Consider the following 27,430-nt stretch of genomic DNA (forward strand, 5'->3'; position numbering starts at 1 on the left):
TTTCACAATTTCCTTGGTTAGAGGAATTTCACAATTCCAATAAAGGAATAACAATTGCCTTGTTCGTGTGTCTTTGTAAGGAGACAGATGGAAATGTGAGGGCTGCCTTCCAGCTCTGTTTTAAGGCAGTTCCCACTCCAGCAAATCTCATGGTTAATCCTCTAGTTCAGTGATGGGCCACTGCAAAGAAGACTTGAAGTGGGTTTAGGAAATTTGCTTTGTAGAAGCACAGCAGCAATGGAGATGTGCTGGATGGTGCCTTAGTATCTGAATCTTTTCAGAGAAGAATGCTGAGAGTGATAGAGCCTGGAGGTGGGGGTGATCTAAATTTTAGGAAATTCCCCTATAATTTCATGTTTTCTTTCAAATGTAATTTTGAAATTATTCAATTCTGATAATATCTTCTAATCCCCGTAGTGAGTTTTAAGGAAATTAAATAAAATTCATCTGTGTACGGTGGGAAAGTTGTTGTGGTAGAGGGGGAGCCTTAGAAGGAGTGTTGCCAAATTGGACCTCCTTCCTTGGTAGGGTGGTGGGGAAGGAAAAAGTATAGCAGCTAAATACACATACACTTTGCACATACTAACATTCTGTAGAGTTCAATCCAAAACAGACCATAAAAAGTCACCAAGAGAAGCAGGCAACTTAAGAATTACACTGGTATCCATCAGTTATGCAGGTAAAAGGAAAGGTGAGGGCTGGAATACTGAATTAGAGATGTGCAGATTGCTCATTGCCAGGAATCTAACCAGCTCTGTGCTGAGTTAACTACAATTAGTGTGCAGGTAGATATGGAAATGGTTATTTACCCTCTCATCAAACCTCCTGCCCACTGGAAAACTCTTGGTGCACGCAGGTAAAGCTCCAGCAGAGCTCCATGCCATGTTACTGGGTGCGGAACAATGGACACCAGGGTGAGCCCTGATGTGCCAGAGCTGGCAGGATAAAAACAGGTTTGTGAGATCAGGGAGGAGCTCCTGAGTCAAGTCCAGCTCTGTTTTCTCAGTCACTGTGTCAGATTGGCTCAGATGAACTCAACAATGGAATGTCTTTCCCACATCCTCCTGAGCTCACTGATGCACCCGATGGGCGGAATTTTAAGAAAACCTTGTCTAAATTTCACTACAGAAAGTAAGAGGGTTGGTTTGTTTTGTTTTTACCAAATGACCTCATGTATGAATGTTGGATAGACATATTATTTGGATAACTTTTTCAACAATGAGCATTAATTTAGTTATGTTAAATCATTGGCTTTGGTCATATTTAAATGCATTATGGCAGATACATGTCTTAATTAGAGAAATGTTCCTTGGTTTTGGTGGTTTGGTTTATTTATTTATTTTTTTGCCTCCCTTTAAATTCCATCAATTTATTTTTCCTGTAGGCTCTGCTGCCTCCTCGAGCCCCTCCAGCACACTGGAGTCCATTTAAAGCACGTTCTCCTGTCTCCTCTGCCGCTGCTGAGGTGTGCTCCCATTTTCACTGTGGGGAGGAAAATGAACCATTTCCTAATCGCACCAGGCATTTAGGGGTAGAATCAAGTGCAGAAACACTAAGGAGTGTTGAACTCGCTTGAATTGGTGCTCCTGGCTTTCGGGGAGGCTGGATCAAGCGCAGCCTGAACGAGGCAGCAGCTCACTGCTGGAGGGTCTTGCCATCTCTCCCGTGCCGAAGGAAAAGTCTCTCCCGTCCCCTCCCCAGCTCTATTGAGCTCCAAATGAGGCCCAGCTGCCCTAATGGCCTCAGGCAGTGTTAGGAGATCGGCTGCCCCGTGCTGTTCTCGGGGCTCTCGGCTTCCTCCGCCGCAGCCCCGCCGGCCCCTCTGCCTGCCCCGTCCTGCACGGGCGCATCCCTGGCGTCCCTTCCTCCCGCTCTGCTGCCGCGCTGCAGGGACCGGAGCCCGCACAGGCTGTGCTTCCTCAGCTTTTCTTTGCTTGGCATTTCCACCAACAATCTTCTTGTCTCTTGGCAAGCTAGAAACATCCTCTGGTAGCATTAACCACGAACCATTTCTCTGGTAAATCTGTGACAATCGCCATCCACAGGCAAGTCTCCCTGTGTAGATGCCAGGGAAGCAAATCAAATTGCCAGCATTTTTGCTGTGTGTGTGCTGTGCTTTATTAATAGCTTCCCATTAAAATAATTGTCATAGATTTTATACAACAATGGAATATTAATTGACTTCACACAGATGTTGTGCTGTGGGAATTGCAGATTTTCTGATTCATGAAGGTTGATTCATTTTCATTATGGTGTCTTAATTAAAGTCTTTTAATTTGAGTACAATCCTGAAAATCTTACCTTAAGTACATCATAACTGACATAAATAGCAGAGAAATTAAATTTTTTTGCATGAAATTTAATAGTAGTCTGTCATGATTTCACTTATTTTTGTGGAAGTATCATCACTGATTTCAGTAAAATGAGTATTTCAGTCACTTAGCTGATCTTCGTCAATTCTTTTTTTCAAAGACACCTGACAAGCTTTAGGCTTCTGCAGCCTTAATACTGCTTCAGTGTAGTTTTTTCCCTAACACACTTTGTAGTTGTGTGTTTGTATACAGTTCCTACCACCTCCAAATCTAATAAAAACATGTAGAAGGGAAAAGAGAATCTACTTATCTTAGGTATTTCACTGCTGAAATAGCAGAATGTGTCAGGTTAAGAAATGGGTTTTTATCTGGTATTGTCTCTGGTTGGGGTAGAGAAGTGTAGTTTCCACAAAATCTGTTAAAAGCCAGTCTAAATCAGAGATGGGGAGTTACTTTCCCAAACGTGCATAAAGACTATGAACAGGTAACTGACCCTCTCTCCCAGGTTAGGGGTGAATAATTTGATTTGTTTCACACCTGTGTATCCAGTAGTGCAGTAATAATTAGCTCTTAGCGATTTGTCTCCACCAGCAGCCCTCAAAGGCTGCTGGAAGTGGCTGTCATGATTATTGCCCTTTTACAGGTGGCCCTGAGGACCTTGAGCAACCTGGTGATAAAGCAGGAGTGGAACTGTAGGAATTCAAAATGCCAACTTATCTTCTTGGCCAAGGTCTCTTCCTCGTTGTAGGGCTAGGTGACATCTAGTGAGGGGAAGTACAAAGATAATGTTATAAGGTTTTGGACTTTTGTGTCTGTTGGTATAACTGGGGTAAACTTTTCTCTGTTGAAATACATTTCTCTGAAGTTGGAAAATTTTAGACTGCTGTTTCTTTGGAACAAATGTCATTTGGTATAATGATCTAGCAAAGTGGAAAATTTCATATTTCAGTGAGTCTCCCTTAGCTTATTTTAAAACCTTCCGTGGCCACCCTATTACTAAATGTTTGAATTTGAGTATCCATATCCCAGTGCTGGGTGCACAAATATAACAGTCTTTGGGCTGTGTGAATCCATCCAAGGAGAAGAAATGATCTACAGGTCTGTTTGTGCTTGAATATTTAATTAAGTTCCTAAGTTCATCATTGATATAAACAGAAATATTAATTATAGATAAAGCATAATTTCAAATAAAGACATTTTACTGTATTTGCTGCATGTGGTTTAGAATTTCTCTCTTATTTCTCTTATTTCTCTCATATATATATATATATCTTTTGTTATAATTAGATCCTTTGATAGGTCAGACAAATGTAAATCATAATATTACACTGAAGACAAGAGGTGAAAAGATTCTGAAAAGACAGAGAAACTGACCTTCCATGTAATTTCAGTTAATATGAGCAAGAACAAAAATTCAAGTAATTAGATTTCTTTCTGTAAAGGTTTTCTTCAAATAATGGCATACTGACATGTGAAAAATCATGTAAACACACTCTTCTGCAAAAACAGATGAAGTTCAACTTGATTTTTAAATTTTTTTTTTGTCATGTACCTTTCCATATTCCACCCTGAATATCCTAAATAATCCCCAAAGAATAATAATAATGGATAATTTTATCTATCCTCCATTAATTTTTTATGCCAGGCAGGTTCTTAAGGCTGTTGAGAGGCCATGTACTCAGAAGACACAGAGCAGTGTGTTGGAGATGTGCTAAAAGCTTAGTGGAACAGAAGGATGCAGCCTGCTGGACTGAGAGAGAAACATGAACGTGTGGTGCTTGTTAGAGATGTTGTTTGCACAGCATATTGTCTTGCTAACTTTATATCACTGTCATGGATGATTGTAAGACCTTCTGTAAAGTCTCTGTGCATGGACGTTCCCATCCCCTTATCAGCTGTTTAATTGTGTTTTTAGATCATGGGGAATTCATATGCAGGGCAACTAAAATCTGCCCGTTTCGAAGAAGCTCTTCATAACTCCATAGAAGCTTCTCTGAGATGTAGCAGTGTTGTTCCACGGCCAATCTTCTCACAGCTGTACCTGGATCCTGACCAGCCTCCTTTCCTGCCGGAAGGTAACCATGAAAGTATGGCACGTTTCAGTTGTTTTTCTGTGTGTGAAAAGGGGTGTGTTTTGTTTAAAAAAAGCAAACAGAAACTGCACAGCAGTTAATTGTGTGACAAAATCTGAATGTTGAGCATCATTAAGGGGAAAGAATGGCATGCTGGTTATTTTAAAAGGAGATAAATGTATATTAAAAGGAGATACTGTTGAAAAGTTTAATTTTCTAATTTTTTTATTTTTTACTATATTTTATTATTTTTACTATTTTTATTCTTCAGATGTGAAACCAAAGGTAGAAGAGTTGGATAAAGAGTTAGTACATCGCTATTCACAAAATGGAAACCTGGACTTTTCTACCAACCAAACTGTTAATGAAATGGAAGATGAAGAAGAGGATGAAGACATGTCAGATTCAAGTAGTCCACCAATCCCATACTCGCAAAAACCTGCCCCGGAAGGGTCTTGCACTACTGATGGTTGGTATCCTTTTTTTTACTGTGTGATCTCCACACCTGATTCTAGTGATAATATGCACTCTCTGCAGTTACAAATTCCTGAGCTAGAAAGTCTGAAAATACAGTTTATAGTCAAAGCCATAGATCTGACAAAATACGGATTAGAAGGACTTGAGGACAATAAATTTAATGTATAATTTGAAAGCAATGTTGAGGACTGCTGTGGCACATCATTATTTTCTGAAAACCCTTTTTTGTCTGCGGTTTTCATTGATTCACTGTCCTCAAAGAGGTTATATGAGTTGGCATCAGTATGGCTCCTTCTCAGCCTATCCCTAAATGATTCTCCAAACATTGGCAAAGCTGGATTTAGTTGCTTCCGTGGGCTGAAGGAAGAAAATGGGGAGGACACTTAGTGTACTTTCTGCTGCTGAGGTGACAAGAAGGTTGGTAGTGGAAGCTTGTCTGTTTTGTCTTCCCCATGTGCCTGTTGGCCATTGCTTCCTTACCCTGAGCTGTCCTGATTTGTTGTTGCTCAAGATGAGCAAAATTCTTGACCATACTATATTTGTTTGGGTTTAAATGTGGTAAAGAAAGAACCAGGTAATTATGCATGTTCCTACTTGGCCTAAGAAAAATTTGTGATTGGTTCATCTTATCCCAGAATTGTTCTATTCTGAAGGTTTAGCTTCCTCAAAAAAAGGAAGATCTGCTTATAGTTGTTAGATGTGTTTATTGTTAAAACATCTCCCTGCTGACTTCAGACACCTGAAAACAAGAACTATTCCCACCAGGTCCAAATGCCCTTTTTGACGTTTTATTCAATATCCTCCTGAATCATGGAATTCCTTGTGCACAGTTCATCAAAAGCTGCAATTTTGAAATGGTTTTGCACCTTATTGAAGTATCTGGTTATATGAAGTGATAGAAGTAAGGACCAACTGCTGGTAATTCTTTGACATTTCTGGGGGCTGGGCATTAGTGGCTTGTGTTGTCATCTTTGCCTTTTCCATTTCCAAATGCAGCTCACAGGAGCATGTTTACCCTCTGTAACAGCATCCTGCCTGTTCCCTGTAGCAGAAAGAACAGAAGGGCTGGCTGGCTACTGTGAAAAGGTGGGGAATATTGTTGGGAGAAGTTGTTATTCACACAGGAGTGTGGCTTTCTGTTCTTTGAAGGTTTGTAAATTTGAAGGAGGAGGGAAGGAGAAAGTATAAAACAATGTATTCCTAGAAAAGTGTTCTCAGTTGAGGACAAGTATCAATAAAGTCTGCAAAATCTCCTTTGGAGAGGAGGAGCAGTACTTCACATATTATATGTATGTAATATTAAACGTCTTAGTATGTCCTGGGATTGACCTTTCAGGGGCAGTTTTGTGTTTTGATTTTTATCTATAAGGCTTTTATGATCAAAGCACTTTAGAAGAAAGTTTTGTGTGTTACATATGCAGAATTTTAGGGTTGTTCATTACTCATTTTTAAGTTTACCATTCTGAGTTTACAAAATCTGCCTTACTTTTAGATGTTCTCAAGGAACCGATTTAAGAGAGCAGTGTTTTTGTATCTGGAAAAGGAAAGGAAAACAGATTTTTTTTTCCAAATACTTCTGGTGATCTGTTAGGACAGTTTTGCATAATTGTTTAAAATGCCCTGGTTCCCAAACATTCACACTGCAGACCATATCTCAACAAGATATTAATCTGATGGCTCATCTTTCATCTCATGAGTATGCCTTCCAGAGATGTAAGACAGGATCACTGCCATTGTTTGCATCCCTTATCTTACTTATTTAATTGCAAAGGTAAATAACATTATGAAGATGTTAAACAATACTGGTCGACCATTTGAACTCACTGTATTTGGATACTTTAAACTAAGCATGTATTCAATTGCTTATCCAAGAGCAAAATATTGGTACTAGAGCCTGCAGTTCGTGGCTCTGCTTGCTGTAAAACCTGTTTTCCACCTTTTGGATCAGGTGGGATGAAATCTTTTTCCCTTTAAGGTATTTGTGTTGTTTATTTTTCCTGAATTCAGAATGTGTGCCATAATCATCATATTATTTTCTATGGTGACTTGAGCTTTTATTCAGAGGCATTTGTCAGCCACATGGCTGCAGAAAGTAGATCTTAATGCCTTTAGTTGTCAGCTAAAAAAAAGGAAGTACCTCACAAGTGCGTTTGTTTGAGATTCTTTCTCAGCTGGCATTAGATGTCTTAACTCTCTCCTTAGCCCATTGGAAAGAGCAACTGTATTTGCCACTGAACCTTGCTATTAGTCAAGAAAGTAATTAACTTATTTTCAGAGGCATTGGGGGTTTGTTTTTGTTTTTTCCTGCTCAACACAAATTTTTGTAACTAAAATTTCCATGAAAATAGGGTTTTAAGAAAAATAATTTATTTGTTTTCATATGGGTATCTCAAATAGGCAACAAAATTCTTGCATTATCAAGAAGCTGTTCTGAACTGCTTGCTTGCTGTAGCTTTAAAAGAGGCTGCTTCTAATTTGTGGAATAACATTCTATGCAAGCTGTGGGAAACAATAGTATCACCTTTCTTTTGTTAGCAAATCCTCAATTTACCTGATGCTTAAAGAAAGGCCAAGGTAGTTTCAGAAGCAATTAGGTAAGGAGGTACTTAACACCTGATCAGTTACTGTGAGGTTACAATAGAGAGTGACAGTGACCCCTAATTCATATGTAATTCCTGGAAGCTAATTCCTTATGCAAATACCCCATTTACTACAGTGCAACAAGGGGCTGCTGCCCCACATGGAAACTACCTCTTACAGTGGGGAAAGGGAAGACAGATACAAATTTCATTTTTAAGAAGATTCTAGCACTTGTAGTCGTTGACAGCTGTGGGGATACATTTTCAGGAAGATGGGACTGGGTTACTTTAAATGAAGTGATGTTGGAGAATGCACTCAGAAGCAAAAACTAATGCAGAGAAATGCAGATGTCTGTAAAAGCTGTTAATATTTTAATTTTTTGGTGACTGCTCCTGGTATTTGCAAATCTTTAATTGAAATACAAGTGCCTGTTCCTTATTTGAAATAGAGCTGAGATCCTGTGAGAACATGTTTTTTTTTTTTTTTTTTAGTAGTTCAGTTACATGTCGATAAAAGATTTCACAAAGAGAATTTGGTTTGGTTTACTGACTCGTGTTTTCTTCTCTTTGCACTCAGATTTTCATAAAAGGTTCACAAGTAAATTAAAGTGCCATTCTTTCTTCTTTAGAGGAAATATTTTAGTGCTGTTTGACATAGAAATGTAGGTGCCAGCACAGTTATAAATGAATAGCTATGAAATGTAAATGGATTTTAAATGTTCTTAGACATTGACAGCACAAGTTCATCTAGTACTGAGACATTACGTCTTGTCTTTCCTAATGTGGAAATTGTTATGTCTAACAGATAATTAATTACCAATGCAAAAATCATGCAAAACAGAAAAGAAAATAAGGTTGGGGTCTCTGTGGTGCTTGCTAGTTAGAAAAAGACAATGTAACAGGGAGAGGGTTAATCCCCCCTTCGTCTCCCCACAGTTACTTGCTTCCAAATCAATGTGTTTTGGGTGGAATTTCCTCATTCAGCTTCAAAAAGCAGCAGAAACTTAAAAGAGTGCTTTTCAGCCCTAAAAGTCAAGGGAAAGAAGGATAATGAGGGGCTCTTGAAGTATACCATCTGCATGTCTTTGAAGGAGAATTCAAACCTTTTACTGCACAGGAGCAGATTTGCATCCTCTCCATATCTCCTGGTGGAAGTACCAAGCTCTGCAGCCTTCCCGCTTCTCCTGTGGCAGATGTTCAACGAGCAAGAGAAAAGTTCCTGGAGGCTCTGAGGGTCTGTCTGTGCTGCCTCTCACTGCCCACCCATCGGGATCCCTTTCCCTCTCAGAAGGGGAGCCAGAGGAAACCATTTGGTGTCAGCCTTGTTTATTATCTCACCACCTCAGAAAATGAGGTTTTGGCAGTCACCTGTGAGCTCTGAGCTGGTGGCTGCTTTCTGCCATTTCTGGTAGAGCGGTAGAGATTATAAAGGTAGTGAATTTCAGCAAGATTTGTGAAGTTCAGGAGCTGTTTGGATGACATCGGTGTCCCCAAACTTAAGTCCCCTGGGGCAGCAAAGTAATTATAGCTCTCTCACAGGCTGAACATCACAGAGGCATGTGCTGGCCAGCCAGTCTGCACATGCATACCTCTCTGATCCAGAGATGTCGCCAGCCAAAGCAGAGGAGGATGCCAAAGGAGATTGTGAAAGGAGGGAGAAAGGGGAGCATGCAAGGGGTCTGGGAGCACTGGCTAAGTAAGAGATGATACTGGGGGTGAATCGTAGGTATTGCTTGCAGATTCAGTAGGATGCAGCATTTCTACATTCCAGTCCCACATATCCTAAATGGCGGGAAATATTAATATCTACAGCCTCTCAAGTAAGAGGCTGCTGTTCCCATGATAGCAGGCTGTTACTGAATTGTGCTTGTAAACTTGGTAAGATGTTTTTTATTAGGGCTCTCCTGTACTTTCTTCCTTGGGGACTGATGCAGAATGGTGACACACAGCTGCTCAAAGCATAGCTGAAGTCGTTTTGCTCATAGCCCACATAAAGCTGAGTCTTTTCTTTCACCCGGGATGTTGTGCAGCGCTGCTTCACTTCACTGGGACATCAAAACCCTCAAGCGCCCCAAGGGACTCAAAGCTTCCCATGTGATATTCACCCTCTTCAATGTTGTGTGCTCCTTCAGAAAGCAAGTCTGTGTCGACACACAACAACACTGACAACCTTGCTTGTGCTAGTATGGCTAGCAATTCCTTCAAAAGCCTCCTGTTGGGCACCATTCGTGCTTCTGGGCATTTCCGGAACATTTTTAGGTAGAGACTGGGCTAGAAGCTAATTGTGTAAAAGCACGGGTTTAAATCTGTGTTGAAATCTTACTGTACTTGCTGTTTCATAATCCTTATCTACAGATTTCCTGTTTGCCCACATTGTCAGCAGTGGGCAATTTTTCTGTTTTAAATCTAGATGTAAAGTGGTATTTTCTAAGCATGTCAACTACTCAGATTTCACTGAATGCCTAAATATTTAAGGTCAGTTTTGAAAATTCTGGATTTATTACCCAAGTGACATAAACATTTGAATAAGCAAATTTTATTTTGAATGTAAGGAATTTTTCCCCAGCTGGGTTTGTCTGCAACTGTTTCTTTCTAAATTACATCAGAAAGTCTAGATAATACTTACCCTGGTACCTGGCTTTCTACTTGACTATGATCAATAGTCAATTTTTTAGAGAACATGCCTTAAGAGAAATTTAACAGATTAAAATCAAATGGTGCCTAATCAGAAAAGAACTAATTGTGCTTTAAATATGCAGATTTAATATTTCTCTCCTAAAAGATATGTAAGTTTTTATTGATAAGTTATCGGCATAATCCACTGATTCATACATGAAAACTTCAGGCACTTAATTTCAATTCATTACCTGGAAAAAGGTGTGTGTGAGGGGTGCATCCCAGCTAGCTTTCCACGAGCTGCTGCTGGAACTGAGCTGATGGAAGAACTGAAGAAACCATTCAGCCAAGAGCTGGTTCAGCAGATTGTGAATATAGGCACAAGACTGAACCTGTATTGGACTCTGTTTTCAGCAAGCTGCTGCTTGTGAGGAAATTCATGCAAGCTGATTCTGTGCATTCCACTTTGCACATGCTCTGTGCCTGCTACAGTTCTGAGATAAAAGCAAAACCCATTAACTTCCATAATTTTTGCTGCAGTTGCTATAGGTTTTGGCCCAGGAGCTAAGAGCACAGACATATGTATCAGTAATGGCTGCGGTGGCTTTTGGTTAAGCTGTGATCACATTTTGTTACCACATGCTTACCCAAGATATTTCTCCAGGATTTTTTTCTTCCTTAAAATTTCTGTGACAATGAATAATATTTACATGAATAATATTTTAAATCAAGTGTAAGTAATAGGTATTAATAGCTATTGCAGTAAATTCAAATTAAAAGTAATCTTGATTCTTGTGATTGTGATTTTCTTTATTTATTCTTTATTTAGCTTGGACACTGCTCTGGGTTGCCTTGCTATGCTTTTTGTGTGACCCAGCCTGCTACTTGCTCACTGCAGGTCACAGAACAGCAGGAACTCTCTCAGGTCCCCATTTTTGCCCACTTCTGCTGCTTTAGCTCTACATTGATTAGAAGCCCAAGAGACAATGTTATGTCCTTATTTTGTGGGCATACGTGTATTTGAGTGGAGAACAGATTTAACTGGGGACTTGAAAGTCATGCAGTCCACTGAGACTTTAAGAGACTCAACTGGAGACGTAGCAAAAACATGATTCACATGTCTAAAACTAATGAATTATTTACTTGCTGGAATTTCTAAAATGTGTAGAGAATTTAAAAATTAGATATTTAATTATTGTAATGTAATTAAAAAATTTTTGTAGCCACTACTAAACTTCTGTCATCAATTTTTGTCATTCTTTTGTATTACTTAATGGTGTTTATGTATCAATGCTAGCCTTCTACAAGCAACTAAGACAAAATAGTTTCTCTTGAAAAAACTGTAAACTAAAGTTTGGCAAAGAAAAAAAAAACCTTTGGCATGTTTTAAGAGCTGTTTTCTGTAATTAAATCACAAGCTTATCCTCTTATTTTGATTGTTTTTGAAAAATTGGGTTTCGGAGCCATTTGATGTCTAATGTTTGGACACTTAAATTTCTTTTGTGCCTGTATATGTTCAGTATATTTAAAATAATGAAACTGTCAGCAAGTGGTTGTGATGAGATGCTATCTCAATTTCCTCTATTTCCCTTGAAAAGGATATATTCAAATTCCAGTTACAGTATCAAGTTGTGAAGCCCATTTGCTTTTGCAACTGATAAAACAAAGAAAATTAAATGAATTCTTCTGAAGAGTTATCATTTGTTTTGCTTTGTTTTGTAGGTTTTTGTCAAGCAGGCAAGGATTTACGGTTAGTATCTCTGTGCATGGAGCAAATTGATATCCCAGCAGGCTTCCTGTTAGTAGGGGCCAAATCTCCCAACCTTCCTGAGCACATTCTAGTCTGCGCTGTTGACAAGAGGTTTTTGCCTGATGATCATGGAAAAAATGCACTTTTAGGTAAGAGATATTTTTTTCTTTGTGCCATAATAATTCAGAGAAAAAAAAAAAAGCCAGTTGAAAATTATCTAATGTCATTTCAGCTAATAACCTTCTATTAGAAATATGTTGAGGAGAGGACTGACTTCATTAAATCAAATCTGTAGATGAACCTGCCTTAAAAGCCCATTTTAAAACAAGTCCCTGATTCCACAATTAATCACAATTGAATCTCCTAGGTTTCTGTGTGGGCAGAAGTCAATTGCAGCCCTGGTATTCTAAATGTGAGCTATCCATATACTCTTTATCTCAGCTGGAGCTTACAGCATTTTCATTTAAGGAGAAATATGATCATGCAAGTACGGAAAATGAACTATATAATTTTTTAAAAAATTTTGATTGGGGGATGTTTTCTGCCCTTGGCTTCACCAGGATCGTTGTTCTCAGTAGAAGTTCTGGGAGCAGTTTGCTTCCCAAAACCCAGTACATAGGGACATCCCACCCCACCTTTTCCAATTATGTCATAATCTGTTACATTTATGAAGTTTAAAATTTTAGTACAACAATGCCTTTTGGTAATTGAAGACAGGCCTATGTGCACCTAGATTTCCTGCCTGGGTCACAACTGGTACACATTTTAACAAGCTAGTAGAAGTGATTTAATGTATTTTGGCTCCTTTAGCCTGTTTTGAATTTACTCTCTCATTTCTCCCTCCAGTCATTGCTCTGCCTAGAATATATTCAGAAAGACCTTTCAACAGGAAAGAAATTACAACAAGGGATAAATACCCTGATTTAACTTCGTTGTTCAAATTCTGGTGCAGACCACCAATATTTTGTGTAACTATTGGAAACAGCTTTGTTCTGTGCTTTAACATTACCTCTCCATTAAATCCATTTGATAAATCCATACACAGCAAACCTTTGGGCCTTAGGCAGAATGCCCCTGGCCTGAGTTAGACAGAGCTGTGGTGTGATGTGCCCTCACTGGGTGTGACTGGGGATATGGGATAACAGGGTACACTTCGGGATTCAGAGGAGCTTCTCCCCTGCTAAGCAGGGGAAGTGTCAGGAGCTGACCAATAAGAACTGATAGGCAGATGGTGTTTAAACCTGATTAAATGTGTTACTGCTTGTCTTTGTTGGTAAGCCTCCCCCCCCATCCCAGCTTTGTATCCATCCATCATCTCTGGTCTCATTTGTTAAGGAGCCTGGTGACTCACGCCTCTGGCATTGCTGAGGTATTGAAGTGCCTCCAGGCTTCTGTCACTGGCACCTGTGAGCAAAGAACTGACTCAGTAGCTCTGAGAGACCCTGGTTACTCTTTCTGAAAACTGTGGAGATGCATCAGTAGATCCTGTGGGCTGCAAGGGAGTAAAGAAAGAATGAGTCAGTCCCAGGAAAAACAGATGAAGAAATTTGCATCTTGGCATCCTCATCGAAGCTGATAATGAGGTGCAGTAAGGCTAAAGACAATGGCCTAATTATTAAGAGTTTTATGTAGAAGGAGTTTTGTCAAAAACACTGAATATCTTTGTCATAAACCCGTTATTTTGGCGGACAGGAACCAGCATCCTCCAAGCTGTTTGTCATTGCGGAAACTAACGATAGTAGCAAGAACAAAAAATTGATTCTCTTACAGATCTTGAACTTACTAGTAAATGGAAAGAAACCCAGACAAACACAAATAAAGCATTTCCACTAGGTATTAATCTGCTAGCACTTTTATAAATCATTATTGATATTGCATAGAAAATCTGTTTCATTAAGGGTTGAAAGCAGTACAGAGATAAGTGGCATGACAAGTAAGAAAACGGGGCTTAATTGTTCAGCATTAGATAGTAGAGGGCTGATTCAAACAACAAAGATTTTAAGGCAGACCCATTTCAGAACATGCCTTGTGCTTTGTTCTATGAAATGTTACACTGGTGTCATCGTTATGCCAGATTCCCATTAACATAGCTGTGAATGGCACTGGAAATCAAGGCTGCTCATAATTCTTAGGATGGATTACATCCTTCAGACCTCAACTCAAAATTTCACCCCTTTCTGTGAAACCTCGTTGGGAAGGTTGCAGAAAAACTCTTTGTCCCTAAAATGGTTACTTTCTTGAGAAGCTGTAGGTTTTTTAAACTATTTTGAAGCACTCCTAACTTTGGCCATGCAAATCTTGATGTCAAGTGATTGCTTTCAAGACTGTAATAAAATGTAAGGTTCAGCTTACTTGGAAAGTATTTTGTGTAAGAAGCCTCAAGGAAAATTTATTTGATGGTAATTTTAGTCATATGAAATTGCTCTGGTGGATTAGCCACTGTTTTGAGAGAGATGTCTGCAGTTTGGAACCCATGGTTTTTTAATAGAGAAAAAACAGCCTTTTTTTTTCCTCATGGAAATTTCCTAGTGTGGCAACGTAGTTCTCCCCCTGTCAAGTAGTTATTCTTCTCTCCGCTGTGTAGAGTGGAAAACTGGTGGTAGGATTTTGGCATGAGCCAGTATGCCCCAAAGAGATGTAGCAGTTTCAGAAGAGCTAAGACTGACACACATGTGCTGTGTCCACAGAAGCTGGCTGGCTGGAAGCCTCCAGTCCCCTGGAACTGAACGTGAAGGTAGGTTTAGATGGCCTTATTCCTAGCTGACAGTAAAAGACATTTAATTTGTTTGTGTGTCTTCTGCTTCATTCTTCCAGGATTTTCTGGGAATTGTATAGGCTGTGGAGAAAGAGGATTTCGGTACTTCACAGAGTTTTCCAATCATATCAACCTGAAATTAACCACTCAGCCAAAGAAGCAGAAGCACTTAAAGTACTACCTAGTAAGAAGCTCCCAAGGTGTACTGTCAAAGGGACCCCTTATTTGCTGGAAAGGTAATAAAGGTGCCCATTCAATTTTTGTGGTTTTTGCTGTTAGAGGTGATGTTGAATGAAAAATGGAAAGTTGCTGTTGAAAATGTATGCATTCAAAAGTAATTGCTTGAAGGGAGAATTCTCAATGATTTCACTGAGATTTGGATTTTGCCACAGAAGTTAAAGTCTTAATAATAACCCTGTGATTGTGAACCCTCTTCTTTCATCTCGTCATACTTTTGGTGGCAGCCCTAGATCTTCCCATCTTAGAGTGAGAAGTCATCTTGGTAGAAGAGAAGAGGCTACTCAGTCTGATGATTCTTTTGTGTGCCTGAAGCAAGGTGACTCACAGCCAGGGCTGCAACATTGGTTTCCCACTGATATCCATCTTTGCAGGTGCAATCCAATCTGTCTCATGCCTGAAGATAGCTAGCGTGCTGTAAGATTAAGAAAGCTCAGGGCATTCATCTCAGGGAAAGAAAAGACTTGGATGCTCCTGCCATTTCCAGTGTTTTAAACTTGGTCTTACCCTCTACCAGAGCAGCCTGGGTGATATTATGTGCTACAGGAGGTTGCATTTGTGACCCCAAGGCAAGGTAGCCATGGGGTCTCTTATTGGAGGATTTTGGGGCAGGGTTTTGGAGTTAGAACCATGCAAGGACTCAAGGAAAGAGTAGTTTACCCACCCACTGTCTACCAAGCTGGTTTATGTGCAGACTACCTGACCTTTTCATCTGTGGTCTCACTGACTGAAGTCACAATTTGATCTGGTCCCTGTTGTTCCAAAAAGTTGATGTGAGGAGAGGGGAGGCTCTGCAGGAGAACTGACAGACATCTGAGGAGTCACATCCTCATGTGAATAGCAGCATGACACCAGAAAGAGGTGGTTATCACCAAGCTGTATGAGTGATTATAGTTTGTATCAGTTAGTAGTTCAAAAGGATCCTGGCTTCAGCTGCTTTTTTCTGTTACAAGGATAATTAACTACTGCTTTAGAGTGCATGTGGCTTTTCAACAGCATTTTTTCACAAAAATGACACAAATATTTAATTTAGTAGTGAAATTCCAAATAAAGACAAAGGAAGCCTTATTTTACTTCTGGAATATTTTTTCTAAAACCCCTCCCTGATGCTCATGCAGTTGGAGTTGGTGTGTGTCCTGGTAAATGCAGTTTGGAGTAATTCACATGTGGAAGAAGCAGATAGTGGTTCCAATTTTGGTTATATGCTAATTGCAAGTGTTCTGGGCATCCATGAAAGTTCAGAAAATGAACCAAAAGTCAACCTCATGGGCATTACTTTGATAGGTCTTATCCCCATATTGTTGCCATCCATCTGGTAACCTTTCACTCTTCACTTACATTATAGATCTAATTGGAAAAAGAATGCTTTTAAACACTTAAACCCTTCTCTTAAAACAAATCCTGGTTAGATCTCGGTTTTAAAAATGGATTAATATGTGATTTTCAAGGTGACTTTCTCCTCCCTCAACTCAGTTTTCATCCAGACAGACACTAACAGCGCTGAGATCTCCCTGAAGGTTTGTGGAAGCATATTAAAAATCTGGGTTTCAGCACAATTTCTCCTTTTAAAGGGCAACATATGATGGTTTGTATACAGGTTGTGCCACAGAAGTCGCTGAATGTTTTCTGGGACATGTCCAATACCTTCAAATCTCTTGGAAGCTGTGATCTGGGGGCTCTTGCCATTTTGCAGCATCTGGTCTGTATTTGCCTGGCCCCCTGAGTGGCCCCCCAGGGAGGTTTTCTTAATTAGAAGACAAAGTTGACAAAACTGTGAATCCGTATTTTCGTTGAATGCTGCCATTTGCCGCTGTTTGTTGTACGTGCTCTGTGTATGCTCTTAACATTTTGTCACCTTTCGCCGCCGCGTTGCTGGACTTTGCTGCTGGAAGGAGGCCTTGTTAATATGTACTGTAGCTGCTTCATTTGCAGAATGTAGAAGCAGGCAATCATCTGCTGCTAGCCTCCCTGCTAAACCAAATCCTTCGGTGTCACCGTCCACGACCCCAGAGGGTGGATCAGCTAATGGATACAAATCAGGGTTCACTCAGACAGGTAGGAGCTGAAAGTGCTGTAAAGATAACCATTGGGGGTGGTAAGTTACCTCAGACACTGGTGGGTCAGGGATGCTGTAAACAACTGGGTATTTGCCTAGAGCCAAGTATAGATTACACTGGAGAGGGTGCCTTGCAAAATTTGCTTTGGCAAAGATTAAGACCCAGGTGAGGCTGAAGGTTAGATTAGTCTCAAAACAACAATTGATGTAAAAGTATTAAACGGTCTTTTGATTAATTTATTTGATTCTGTACCTCTTTGTTGAAACCTCTTTGTTTCATTAATTTTTTTTGTGCATCTCAAAAAACTTCAGTTACTTGTTTGTAGGGAAGTGTTTGCTTAGTATGTAAACTAGGCTATTTGTCTGGAAAGGGAGAAAAATCTCCTTTTAGGGAGAGGGGACCAGATGTTATTTTATTTACTTGCTAATTTCCTTATTTATTTAAATTTTATTGCATGCAGAGGTGTACTTAGAATTGCAATTTCCCCATATGCATCCAGTGGATTTTTATTATGTGAGCTAACAGGTCTCTTACAACTATTCTAGAAAGCTATTAATGATATCCTTAAATCAGGAGAAAATATAAAAATCAAATAGACATTGACTGATAAAGAAGCAGCATCTTAATATCATGTATCTATTTATTTATTGCAAATAGACAAAGTGCTTTTTTTTTGAGCTTTCTTCCTCATTGCTTTACTGCAGCTTCATCTATGCTGTTGTTTGTTTCTGTGTCTGTTTGTGCTATTTCTTGAAAAATTAAAAACAAGAGAAAATGTCCTGTTAATTGTTATTAATTGATATGAATGTCCAAAACCACATGTTTCTTTAATGGAGTATGAAATGCAGATAGAAAGCAAGGTGGTTAAAATACTTTTTACACCCAGAAAGTTTGTCAAACGGAGCAATAAACTGCTGAACACGAGCACTCATATGAGACTATAATCACTGATTAGTATTTTCAGAGGTATTTCTCTCAGGTGGTTGCCCCTGTCTCTGTTGAGGAAGCTAAATGCTTTAGGCTTTGGGTAAAATTAAATGATAGTGGGGTTAAAATATATCTGCATTTCATTGCATGATCCCTTGGCTTCCAGATCCAGGCATGAGAACTGTGCAGATGCATGAGAACCTGTTTATTTGGAGCAACAAGAATTCTAATATTTACACAGCTTTGTCTTCTATTTGTCTTCTATTGTATCTGCCAAGTTAATAGATACACCTTTTATATATGGCTTTCTCCTTATCACTCCCTGCCATTTTCAGTCTGCTTGGTGTTTCTGTGTGTCACTGTTTGTACTCCCAGGTCATGCTCATCAAAACCTTTTCATCTCCTTCTGCTGTTATCTCCTAGTGAAGATAATGCCACATACATACACATGAATCCCCTGTGACTGGGAGAAGCGGGGAGAGCACCTTTTATTCAGTGGCATAAATTCTGACGTGTCATCTATGATGGAGGGCTTTTTTGGCTTTTTCTCTCCTAGGTTCTGCATAGCTCTTTCTATTGGAGTTTGCTTCTAGGTTGATTTAAAACAGTACTACTTATTAGGAGGTTGTTTTCTGAAATTGTGTTCAGCTCATCATCAACTCATATTCCCGTTTTCTTTAAAAGTTGTGTAAATATTTCTGGTGAGCAGTTCAGTCTCTGAGTTCTATAAGATACATGTAGGTTCTTATGGACATACAGTATCAAAAATTTGGTTTTGGGCGGACACTGGAGGGGAAAATTCAATTAATGTGTTAAGCAACTAGAAACAAGGCTTTACAAGAGAAAGATGAAGAATTTTGATAACTGGTATTTTAATAACTCTGAGTCCTGCTTATGTAACAGAGTGGTGTTTAGACATACACCAGCCACATCCACATTCACAGATAAAATTTAAAGAAAATGTATTACAACTAGAGATGGGGGAAAGAAAATTCCCAAAGCTTCTGGACAGTTTACTTTAAAGAAACTTTAATGCTACATATTTGCTACATCATATTTAATGGCAGACCAGTGTCTCCCTCCAAGGGCCCAGACCTGGTGGTCTATTTTGTTACCCATTCAGCATATTTCCTCTGAACCTGGACAAGATTTTCTGGTGGGGCAGCAGCAGCAGAGGCTTCTGTGTTTGTTCTTCATGTCAGTTACTCTGTCTGGCAAAGAAGAGCTTCCTCCCACCCTCCTTCACCAAATGGTGTGTGGCCTGAGGGTGAATGTGTTTGGCAGATCAAGTTGGTCTTTGTCTTCTGTTTTCTTTAGCTGGTTGTTCTACTAGGACATCTGTAGGTGAACTTAGCCTCCTTTGCCTACTTGTTGCAAACTACTTGCTGGACTGCCAGTTAATATTCTTTCACTCTGGTTATAAGAATTTGGATTTGTCAGTGTATCAGCATCCCAATGCCAATTTTTTCTTGAAGTAAATTGCAACTATGAAATGCCTAATGTTAAAGGGACTTACATGCTGAGAGGTTTGGAATCAGTTTTATACTGGGCAAATATCAAAACTTGTTTGTTCTTCAGTTTATCCTTCTATAAAATAGAAAGATTTATAAGTTTTAGCCTTGGTAAAGTGCTCTACGAAGTTTGTTAGTTCATGCAAAGAGTTTGGGCTCAAATATTCTTAATTTTTTACCCAGATTTATAAATGGGCATACACTTTTTATAGTTTTATAGACAGTACTGCTGTAAGGAGGCTGTGTTTTCGGGTTTGGTTTTTTCTGCCCTTAGCGAAGCTTAGCTGTGTCTGACAGAGATTCTGTAGCTTGTTGTTGAAAATCTCAGGTGATGGAGACTCCACAACCTGTTTTAGGTAACTTATTCTAGTGCTTATTCCCTATGCTTGCTGGCTGCAAGTTCCATAAGCTCTTGGTCTTAGCTTCCTCTTGTGAACCATGAGATAACTGCATTTACTTGCCTACCCCATGAGACTATTTTGAGGAGCAATGAGATAACCCTTTCTACAGTTAAAATATTTTTTGAGTGTGTGTGAGTGCAAAATATTGTGGAGGAGATCAGTCATGGGTTCAGTGGATTATAAGATTCTACAGAAATGTCCAGTTAAATGATTGTTAAAACTCCTGAAAGATATATGGTAATTTCTTAGAAGTGTAAAAAAATTGTTTGCAATTTATGCAGAGATGACTTTTGATAAGTGTATGTAATAAAAATTATATAGATTTATATATGTAAATTTTAATAATTAATTAAACAACTTCTATTCTCAGATTCTTCAGTGTTCAGTCCAGCAAAATCATCTTCTGCTGCTGTTAACTTAAGTGGAACACAGGACCCATCCCGGAACAAGAACGTTGTGAAACCTCTGGCTCTGTCAGTACAGCTCGTGGGAAAGGCATTTGCTGCAGGTATGGCTTTGCTTTCCAAAACACCTGGGAGCCAAGGGAATCATCAGCTTAACAGCCAAGAAAAGAGAGTGTTATTTTTTTTTGGTGGAGAAGGGAAAGGGAAGCATTCACTAGCATTCTCCAGAACTGTCATATTCTTGCACAGAATATGTCATAGTCTTTGGCACAGAAATTTTTGCAGTTAATACTGTCCCCAAGCTTCAGCCATGCCTTGACTTTCAGATTTAACATCCTGGTAGGAGTGCAGTGATGTCTCTCTCTGCACTTCCCAACTGTAAGAAAGCATAAATGTCACCTCTTGATATCACACTGATTTCTGCCTCAGTTATTGAGAGTTGTGTGCAGCTCTGCATTTCTAACAATTATTGTTCCTCAACACACATTTGGTGGAACTTAGTCTCATTTTAAGGAGTTTTAATATATCTGCTGTTTCAATTGCTTATTTCTGTATTGTGTGTTTAATGAATTGTAACCCTCAACTGTGACATCTAAGTCCTACACTGACATTCTGGGATAATCTGATTGTGTTTTACTTCAGCTTTAGGTTAGTCTTTAAGCAATAAAAAAAAAAGAAATCATCACACTTATTGCAGGACAGTATGTTTGAATAAGAAAATGTATCAATTTATTTGGTTTATATATGCACATGAGCATTACACTTTATACATAACGTATTACATCTGCTATTTAATACTATATATACTGTTTTGATACATAATGCAATTATGTTATATCTAATAAATCATTAACAGTTCTTTGTGCAAAATACCTTCCCCCCCCTCCATACTTGTGTGATTTTATTTTGCACTGAAATTTCTTCCCAGCTTTTCAATCACTTCTGTAACTGACCCATGTCCACCATATCTGCCCGTACAAAATTCTTGACTCAGAGTAGAAATGGGGAGCTTACAATGGGCAAGTGAGGTTATTCAGATTTTGTAATTGACAATTGTGCCAGAATTTGTTTGGATGTCTGCAGCTGGGGAGTTGCATTGTTTTAAGCTACATACCCACATCTGTAACACTTCCAGTTGCAGCTGCCATCAGCAAGCTGCTGCACCATCTCCTGGTGTTGCTCCTGGAATATGTTCTTGGGAGCTAAATCCTTGTGAAGCTGGCCAATATCAGCAAGCAACTGACCGGAGTTTCCACCGGTCTCCATGTTGGCAGTTTATGCCATTTTCTTTCTTCTGCAAAAAATGTTCTGAAAAAGAATGAGAATGAGCTCAGATGAGTGGTGGTAATTTCTGGTGATCATCTGTTGTTGTAGTTTAATTTTGTGGCCTGGATATAGCAGGTCCTGCTGGAGTGTCAGGCTTGCTGGGACTGGAGAATCACCTTAGGCAGAGGTAGCAAAATCAAACATGGTTTGCTTCAGTAATGCTTAGGCCATGTACACTTTGCAGCCAACTGCCCTGTCTTCCCCTGCCCAGTGTCCTTTGCTGAGGCTTTAGATGAGAGCCCTGTAGTGAATTACTGTGCATGGCATGTGGGTGACTGGGGGAAAATTATGTAGATGCACCCAAGTAGCTTAGAAATCTTTACAAACTGAATTAAAGATGTATATTTAAAAAGAATTTCACTGTGTAAGAAAATACCTCACAAACTTGGCAATTATTTTGTGTGTGCGTATTTATTGTATTTTGGTGGGCCTTTCTTTGCATTTTTTCTTCCACCTATCCCTTCTCACCTTGAAATCTGGACACCCCTTTTCAAGGCTTGGATTTTACAATCTGACTGTTTCTCTGCCAAGTACATTTCATGCTTTCCCTGGAGTGTGTTTTTTTTTTCAATCACGCATCTTGCCCTGTTCTTTTGCATCAGTGTGTGGCTGTATTATTTTATTTGTTTGTTTTCAAGATTGTCTCAAGCCACACACTCTGTATTTTATTATACTCAGCTCCTCTTTCACTGCGTGCCACGGATGTTGCTAATGGAAACGCTAATGGAGGAAGAAATAATGCATTGAGTACTACAGTCTCTCGGCCAATGCCTCACTCGACATCCCCAAGTCCTGGCTGTGCAGCTGGAGATCAAGGTAAAGAAAACCTCTCTGTTTTTTTATTCTAAACTGCATTGGATGGTGAGCTTGAAATTTATGATTTTGTTCTTCTTCCGATGGTAGCTGTTCCTACAGTTCAGTTTTTGCAGATCCATTTGCTTTTTGGCATGACCATTAATGATAATTCTGGACATTTTAACACGGGTAACAATGTTTTTCACATCATAATCTGGTTTTATGTAAATCTAGGTATGAGCCTCTGGTGCTCTGTGATGTGATACCTGCTCAACACTGGTGTGAAACGGAGTGTGGGCTGGAATTTGGTCATTTGGGAGGACAGAGTTTGGAATTAGTTTTTGCTTTCCTTCCAGCATCTATGTCCAGTTCTGGACCACCAAAGAAACGTCACCGAGGATGGTCTCCTGGGTCCCCAGTCCCGCCTCCTGGTTTAGCAGTACCTGTTCCTACAATCCGGCCTTCGACAAGAACAGGTACAACTTGAATGACACCGAGATTTCATTTGTTAAAACATGAACTCAGCCAGCCCAGCAGCCCTGTGCTGCACCTCTCACATGTTCCACAGCAAACATAACTGATTTTGTCAAAGTATTCAAGCACACCATGGAATATTTAAGCACACCATGCCCTCAAAAAAGCACGTACGATTGCTTGGTCCTGGTTGTTGTAATCTAAGCTGTAACACAGGGGAAGTAAAACTGCTGGTGGAGAGAGAGGAAAGGAAGTGGCAAATAGTATTATTAAAAATATAAAGCTAAAAGAAATCCATGGTTCCCCCAACTGTAACTCAGTTGTTCTGAAATTGTGCAGGTGTATGGATATATGAATATATTTCAAGGATTTTTCGTTAGCCTTCACCTTGACTGTTGTGTCTCAGTCTGGTGTGGGATGCTACAGAACCTGTACACTCTGTTTCTGCATGGGAAAACCAGCTTTATATAATTTTGGCCTAACAAAGGACACTGATACTGATACACTAGGTGATCTTTAGTTAAAAGCAGAAAGTGAGGCCAAATGTTAGTTGTGCGTGGAAAAGCTGTAGGAGTTTAATATCATGACATGAAATAGAATTAATTACAAGTACTCATTGATATCCATGTAGATAACTTTTTATTCATAACTGTTAATAAAACTGTTCACTATTTGAGTACTTTTCAATTGTGAGATTTAGCATATTTTCTGAAGGGGAATAACGAGTTATTTATTTTTCTCTCTATAGAGTGAGAGAATAAGCATCCAAGGAATGAAAAAAGCCATTCATCAATATGCACAATGCGTTTTTAACTCTGCTCTTGAAGACTAGGTTTTAAGATATTTTGGAATTATTTTCAGATATATTCGTAATAGGAGGAAGGATTACATGGTAGTGTAGGCCTGCTTTTCTGAGCACCTCAAACTGCAGCTTTTGTCTGTTTCTGTCTTCAGAAACCTGCTGAAGAGACATGATATATAAGGCAGTCTCCCCTGTTTGTTGAGTTTGTCTCTACTAATCTGCTACTTCTGTTGTGTACTCCATTTTCTATGAGTCTTTAGTAGTACTTTTTTCTGTTGGTTAAACAGTTTCCCCTGGTAAAATGTATGCATTCGTTCATCCTGACCTTGATGTTTTTCTGTTGATGCCATGGTTTGAAAAAGTTGTTGCAAACCACCAAATGAAGCCTAAGAAACTTGTGAAGCAGGCCTTACTCTGAAACCTGATTACAGGTCACAAAATTCTTGCACTTGGTTTCCTTTACTTATGAAAGCTGCTGTTGCTCTTTCATGAGTAAAGCCTGATTTTTATCCTTGTAGCAACTAAGGGCAGCTTTGAGATTTTGGCCTGCTTTTATTTTTCTTATCTACACATATTCTAGGTCAGAATTTGAAGCAGTTTCTTCCCTTGTATTGAGAGGCAGTATTGGGGGGTGGCCTTTTGGCTTAGTACTTGGCTTTGTTTAAAGATGCATATTCAAACCTGTGTGTTGCTCTCTCATTCTCACCAACAATACAGTGGTCAGAAAAAGTTTTATTTTAGGGATGGGGCTATGGGAGGATATAGGCTCTTCATTTAAATGACTTAAAACTATAGTAGGAAATGCAGAGACCTTTTGAATTTTATTACAGTTAGTGATTTGCAGTAATTTTTTTCTTATTTGTTCATAAGGCCAAATCACAGTATGAGCCTTTTAGTAATGGAAGTCTCTCTTTTCTTTATTTTATAGAGCCTCTTTTGTCAGTCCCAGTTCCTCAATCCATGTTAACTGGAATTTTACAGCCTCAACCCATCCCAGCAGGGGAGACTGTAATAGTTCCTGAAAACCTGCTGAATAACTCAGGAGTCAGACCAGTGATTCTGATAGGTAAGTCTTACACTGGGGAATCAAATGCTGCATTTTGTACTAATACACACTCCCCAGGACAAAGTGGGGTTTATTTCTTTTTGTTGGTTCTGGCATTCAGTACAATATGAATGGTTTGTCACAGATAGTTTCCTTTAGTTGCTCAATATGTAAAACTGAGAGTCAGGCGATTTCTGGAGAACCTGATTTGCAAACAGGTCACCACTAGGTCAAATTTATGCAGAACCGCTGGCCAAACCTAAGTTTTATACAAATAAGATTTTTGAAAAACCCAAGAAGAGAACTATTTCCAAGGAATGAAAATAGCTTTCCGGTATAAACAACTTATAAACCAAGCAAATATTTCCTGCAGCATTTATAGTTCAGATCTTGAAGCCCCAGAATTCTACATGAGAACCAGAAAATTGATTTGCACTGACTAAACAGCAGTAAATCATACTAACTTTTTGTCATTTATAGTCCATAGTTCTTGTAAGCAATTGAGATAATAGATCAGCCTTCAGGCTTTTGAAATCCTTTAGCTGTAGAAAGGACTTCGTTAACCCTTAGAAAGACATTGCTTTAAGAGCATGACTTTAAATGTGAATATGCCTTTCAACCTGAGCTATTTGGGCATAATACATTAAAAAAGATGGGTCAGCTAGTGCTGCCAAAATTATAATGAGTAATTTTTATTTTTCACTCTAAATTTCTTTTAGGTCCCATAGATGGTCATATAAAGTAGCTTCAGTGTCAACAAAACATGCCTGTCAATACAGTCTGTGAAATAATTTAGGAGAAGGAATGGAGAAGTTCTCCAAGTCCTCACTTGCACAGATAATTTTAATACACACAGCTCCTGGAGAATTAACAGGGCCATCCACACCAGTAAATCTGTCAAGGATAGGGTTACGCTTCTGGTTTGTTTTGCTTAGCGTTGTTTTCTGGAAGCCGATTATAAAGCTCTAGCGTGGTGCTCTAATGGTTTTCAGAGAAACACTTCCTTATTAAAGATGAGGGTGCCTACAGCCATCAGCTTAAGTGCAAATTGAATGCAGCCCTTAGGCTCTTGGAGAGCTGCCATTAAGTCCTGAGTTAGGCTAAACGTTAGTGGCCCTGAGGAACAGTGTCCTATTAATAGCACAGAACCAGATGTACCCAAAAGGATGGATTTGGCAAAATCTCTGGGGAAATGCTTCTTTTGAAATGAAAAACATTCTGAAGGAAGAGAGGAGTTAGCCTGGGCTCATGTGCTTCACCTTACAGAGCAGCATTTTAGTTGTCAGTGTTTATTTTACCTGTTTATGAAAACAGAATGGGAAGGTGGCAAAAAAGTGAAATCAATCACAGCAATACCACACTGGCTGAATCAATGCTAATGTCACTTATGCTGCTTGTATAATGTTAAGATCAATGTACCTTTTCTTTCATTGATTGTTCTTCTTTGTACACTATATTATGGAGAATCTGTATTTAAAGGTCAGGGTAAGACCCAAACAGATCATATTCTCATCTGTATTTGGATAACAATAGTTATTACCCCGCTGGATATCATGCAGTTAATGTTTGTTCTTGCAAATGTGATCACGTGTAAAACACAGCAGAGGATCCCTGGCCTATAATTATTCTTTTAAGCTATTATAATGCCAAGAACAGTCATTGATGCAATGTATTTTGCCAGACAGCTTTAAGAAGATGTTTGGAAATGCATTATTGTGCAAGATTTCATGCAATGGCAAATTTTATTAATTTCTGGGGGGGGGGGGGTTTGTTTCTTTTATCATAGGCTATGGCACTTTACCTTATTTCTATGGAAATGTTGGTGATATTGTTGTAAGTCCCTTGCTGGTGAACTGCTACAAGATTCCACAGCTGGAAAACAAGGATTTGGATCTCTTGGGTTTGTCCAGCAGTCAGCTGCTAAGTGTGGAGAATATGATACTTTTAACTATTCAGTATCTTGTCCAACTAGGTAAGCAATTTGTCATAACTACTTGGTTTTGTTTGAGACTGTCCTTTTTTCTTCATACCTGCTTTATGTCCCTTTAGGGCCAGTTTTCTGGCTGCTTTTGTGGCTGGAAGAGGCAAGTGGCTCCATCTAGTGTGTGTGACTTCGCCACTTTGTTCCTGAAACAAGAGAATTTAAAGGCTGATGCTGCTTCTTCTCTCCATATGGGGATTGACCAGGTCACCTTTGTGAAATGGATTTGCAATGCAGATAACTCATTTTCTTAGGGCATCAAACCATCAGTTATCACAGCCCTTTCTAAGGACACTTGGTCTGTTTTATTCAGTTTTGTGACAAATGCTGGCAGATGTGTGATGGTTGTCATTGTTTTGGTGACAGCACTGTTTACATGAAAGCCACATTTGTTATTCAGACTAAGGCAAGTGATTCAGTGAATATCTCATTCTTGTAAATGTTTTTGAAATGGACTTTTTACAAGTTTGAGAGCAAACTAGCAAGCCACCTTTTTTTCTCTTATTGCAGGTCCCTACCTTAGAATAAAAAGGACAGTGGTAGCAGCAAGGTTTTAGAAGTCAAAAATGCAGGATAGGATTGGGAAACTTCTATGGTAGTCTCACCCTAACTTTTGTGTTTGAAAAGATGCCAATTATCATAGGGGAGTGTGAAGTTACTTCTGTGAAGAGCACAGTGCATCTGTAATACGTAATGGTATGAAATACGCAGATGTTCCAAAAGCAGCACAACTGCTGATAACCTTACATTTGGGGACTAAACGTGCAGGTTTCACCCATGAGTGCTTGCACTTCTCTGCAGTTCTGTAAGAGACAGGAAAGAAACCATTTTCCATGTTGTAATACTCTCTAAGTGACCTGTTAGCTTTGTTTATCGATCTCTGCCTCACTAGTCCATTGGATGCCATGT

At 39.2% G+C, this 27,430-nt stretch overlaps 1 protein-coding gene across 1 annotated transcript in view; it reads left to right on the top strand.

Annotated features, from left to right (window-relative positions):
• Positions 1–27,430, top strand: part of GREB1L (GREB1 like retinoic acid receptor coactivator) — a 75,662-nt gene that overhangs the window by 10,566 nt on the left and 37,666 nt on the right. Inside the window, exons 2-11 of the mRNA XM_041477780.1 lie at positions 4,228–4,387; positions 4,656–4,853; positions 11,779–11,955; positions 14,621–14,797; positions 16,731–16,853; positions 20,065–20,202; positions 22,103–22,240; positions 22,576–22,695; positions 24,424–24,561; positions 26,327–26,512. Coding sequence (XP_041333714.1) covers positions 4,231–4,387; positions 4,656–4,853; positions 11,779–11,955; positions 14,621–14,797; positions 16,731–16,853; positions 20,065–20,202; positions 22,103–22,240; positions 22,576–22,695; positions 24,424–24,561; positions 26,327–26,512 — 1,552 coding nt within the window. The 5' untranslated portion in view covers positions 4,228–4,230. The remainder of the gene's footprint in view (positions 1–4,227; positions 4,388–4,655; positions 4,854–11,778; positions 11,956–14,620; positions 14,798–16,730; positions 16,854–20,064; positions 20,203–22,102; positions 22,241–22,575; positions 22,696–24,423; positions 24,562–26,326; positions 26,513–27,430) is intronic.

Source organism: Pyrgilauda ruficollis, unplaced genomic scaffold (genome assembly GCF_017590135.1).
Source record: "Pyrgilauda ruficollis isolate IOZ18807 unplaced genomic scaffold, ASM1759013v1 scaffold41, whole genome shotgun sequence".
Lineage (NCBI taxonomy): Eukaryota > Metazoa > Chordata > Aves > Passeriformes > Passeridae > Pyrgilauda > Pyrgilauda ruficollis.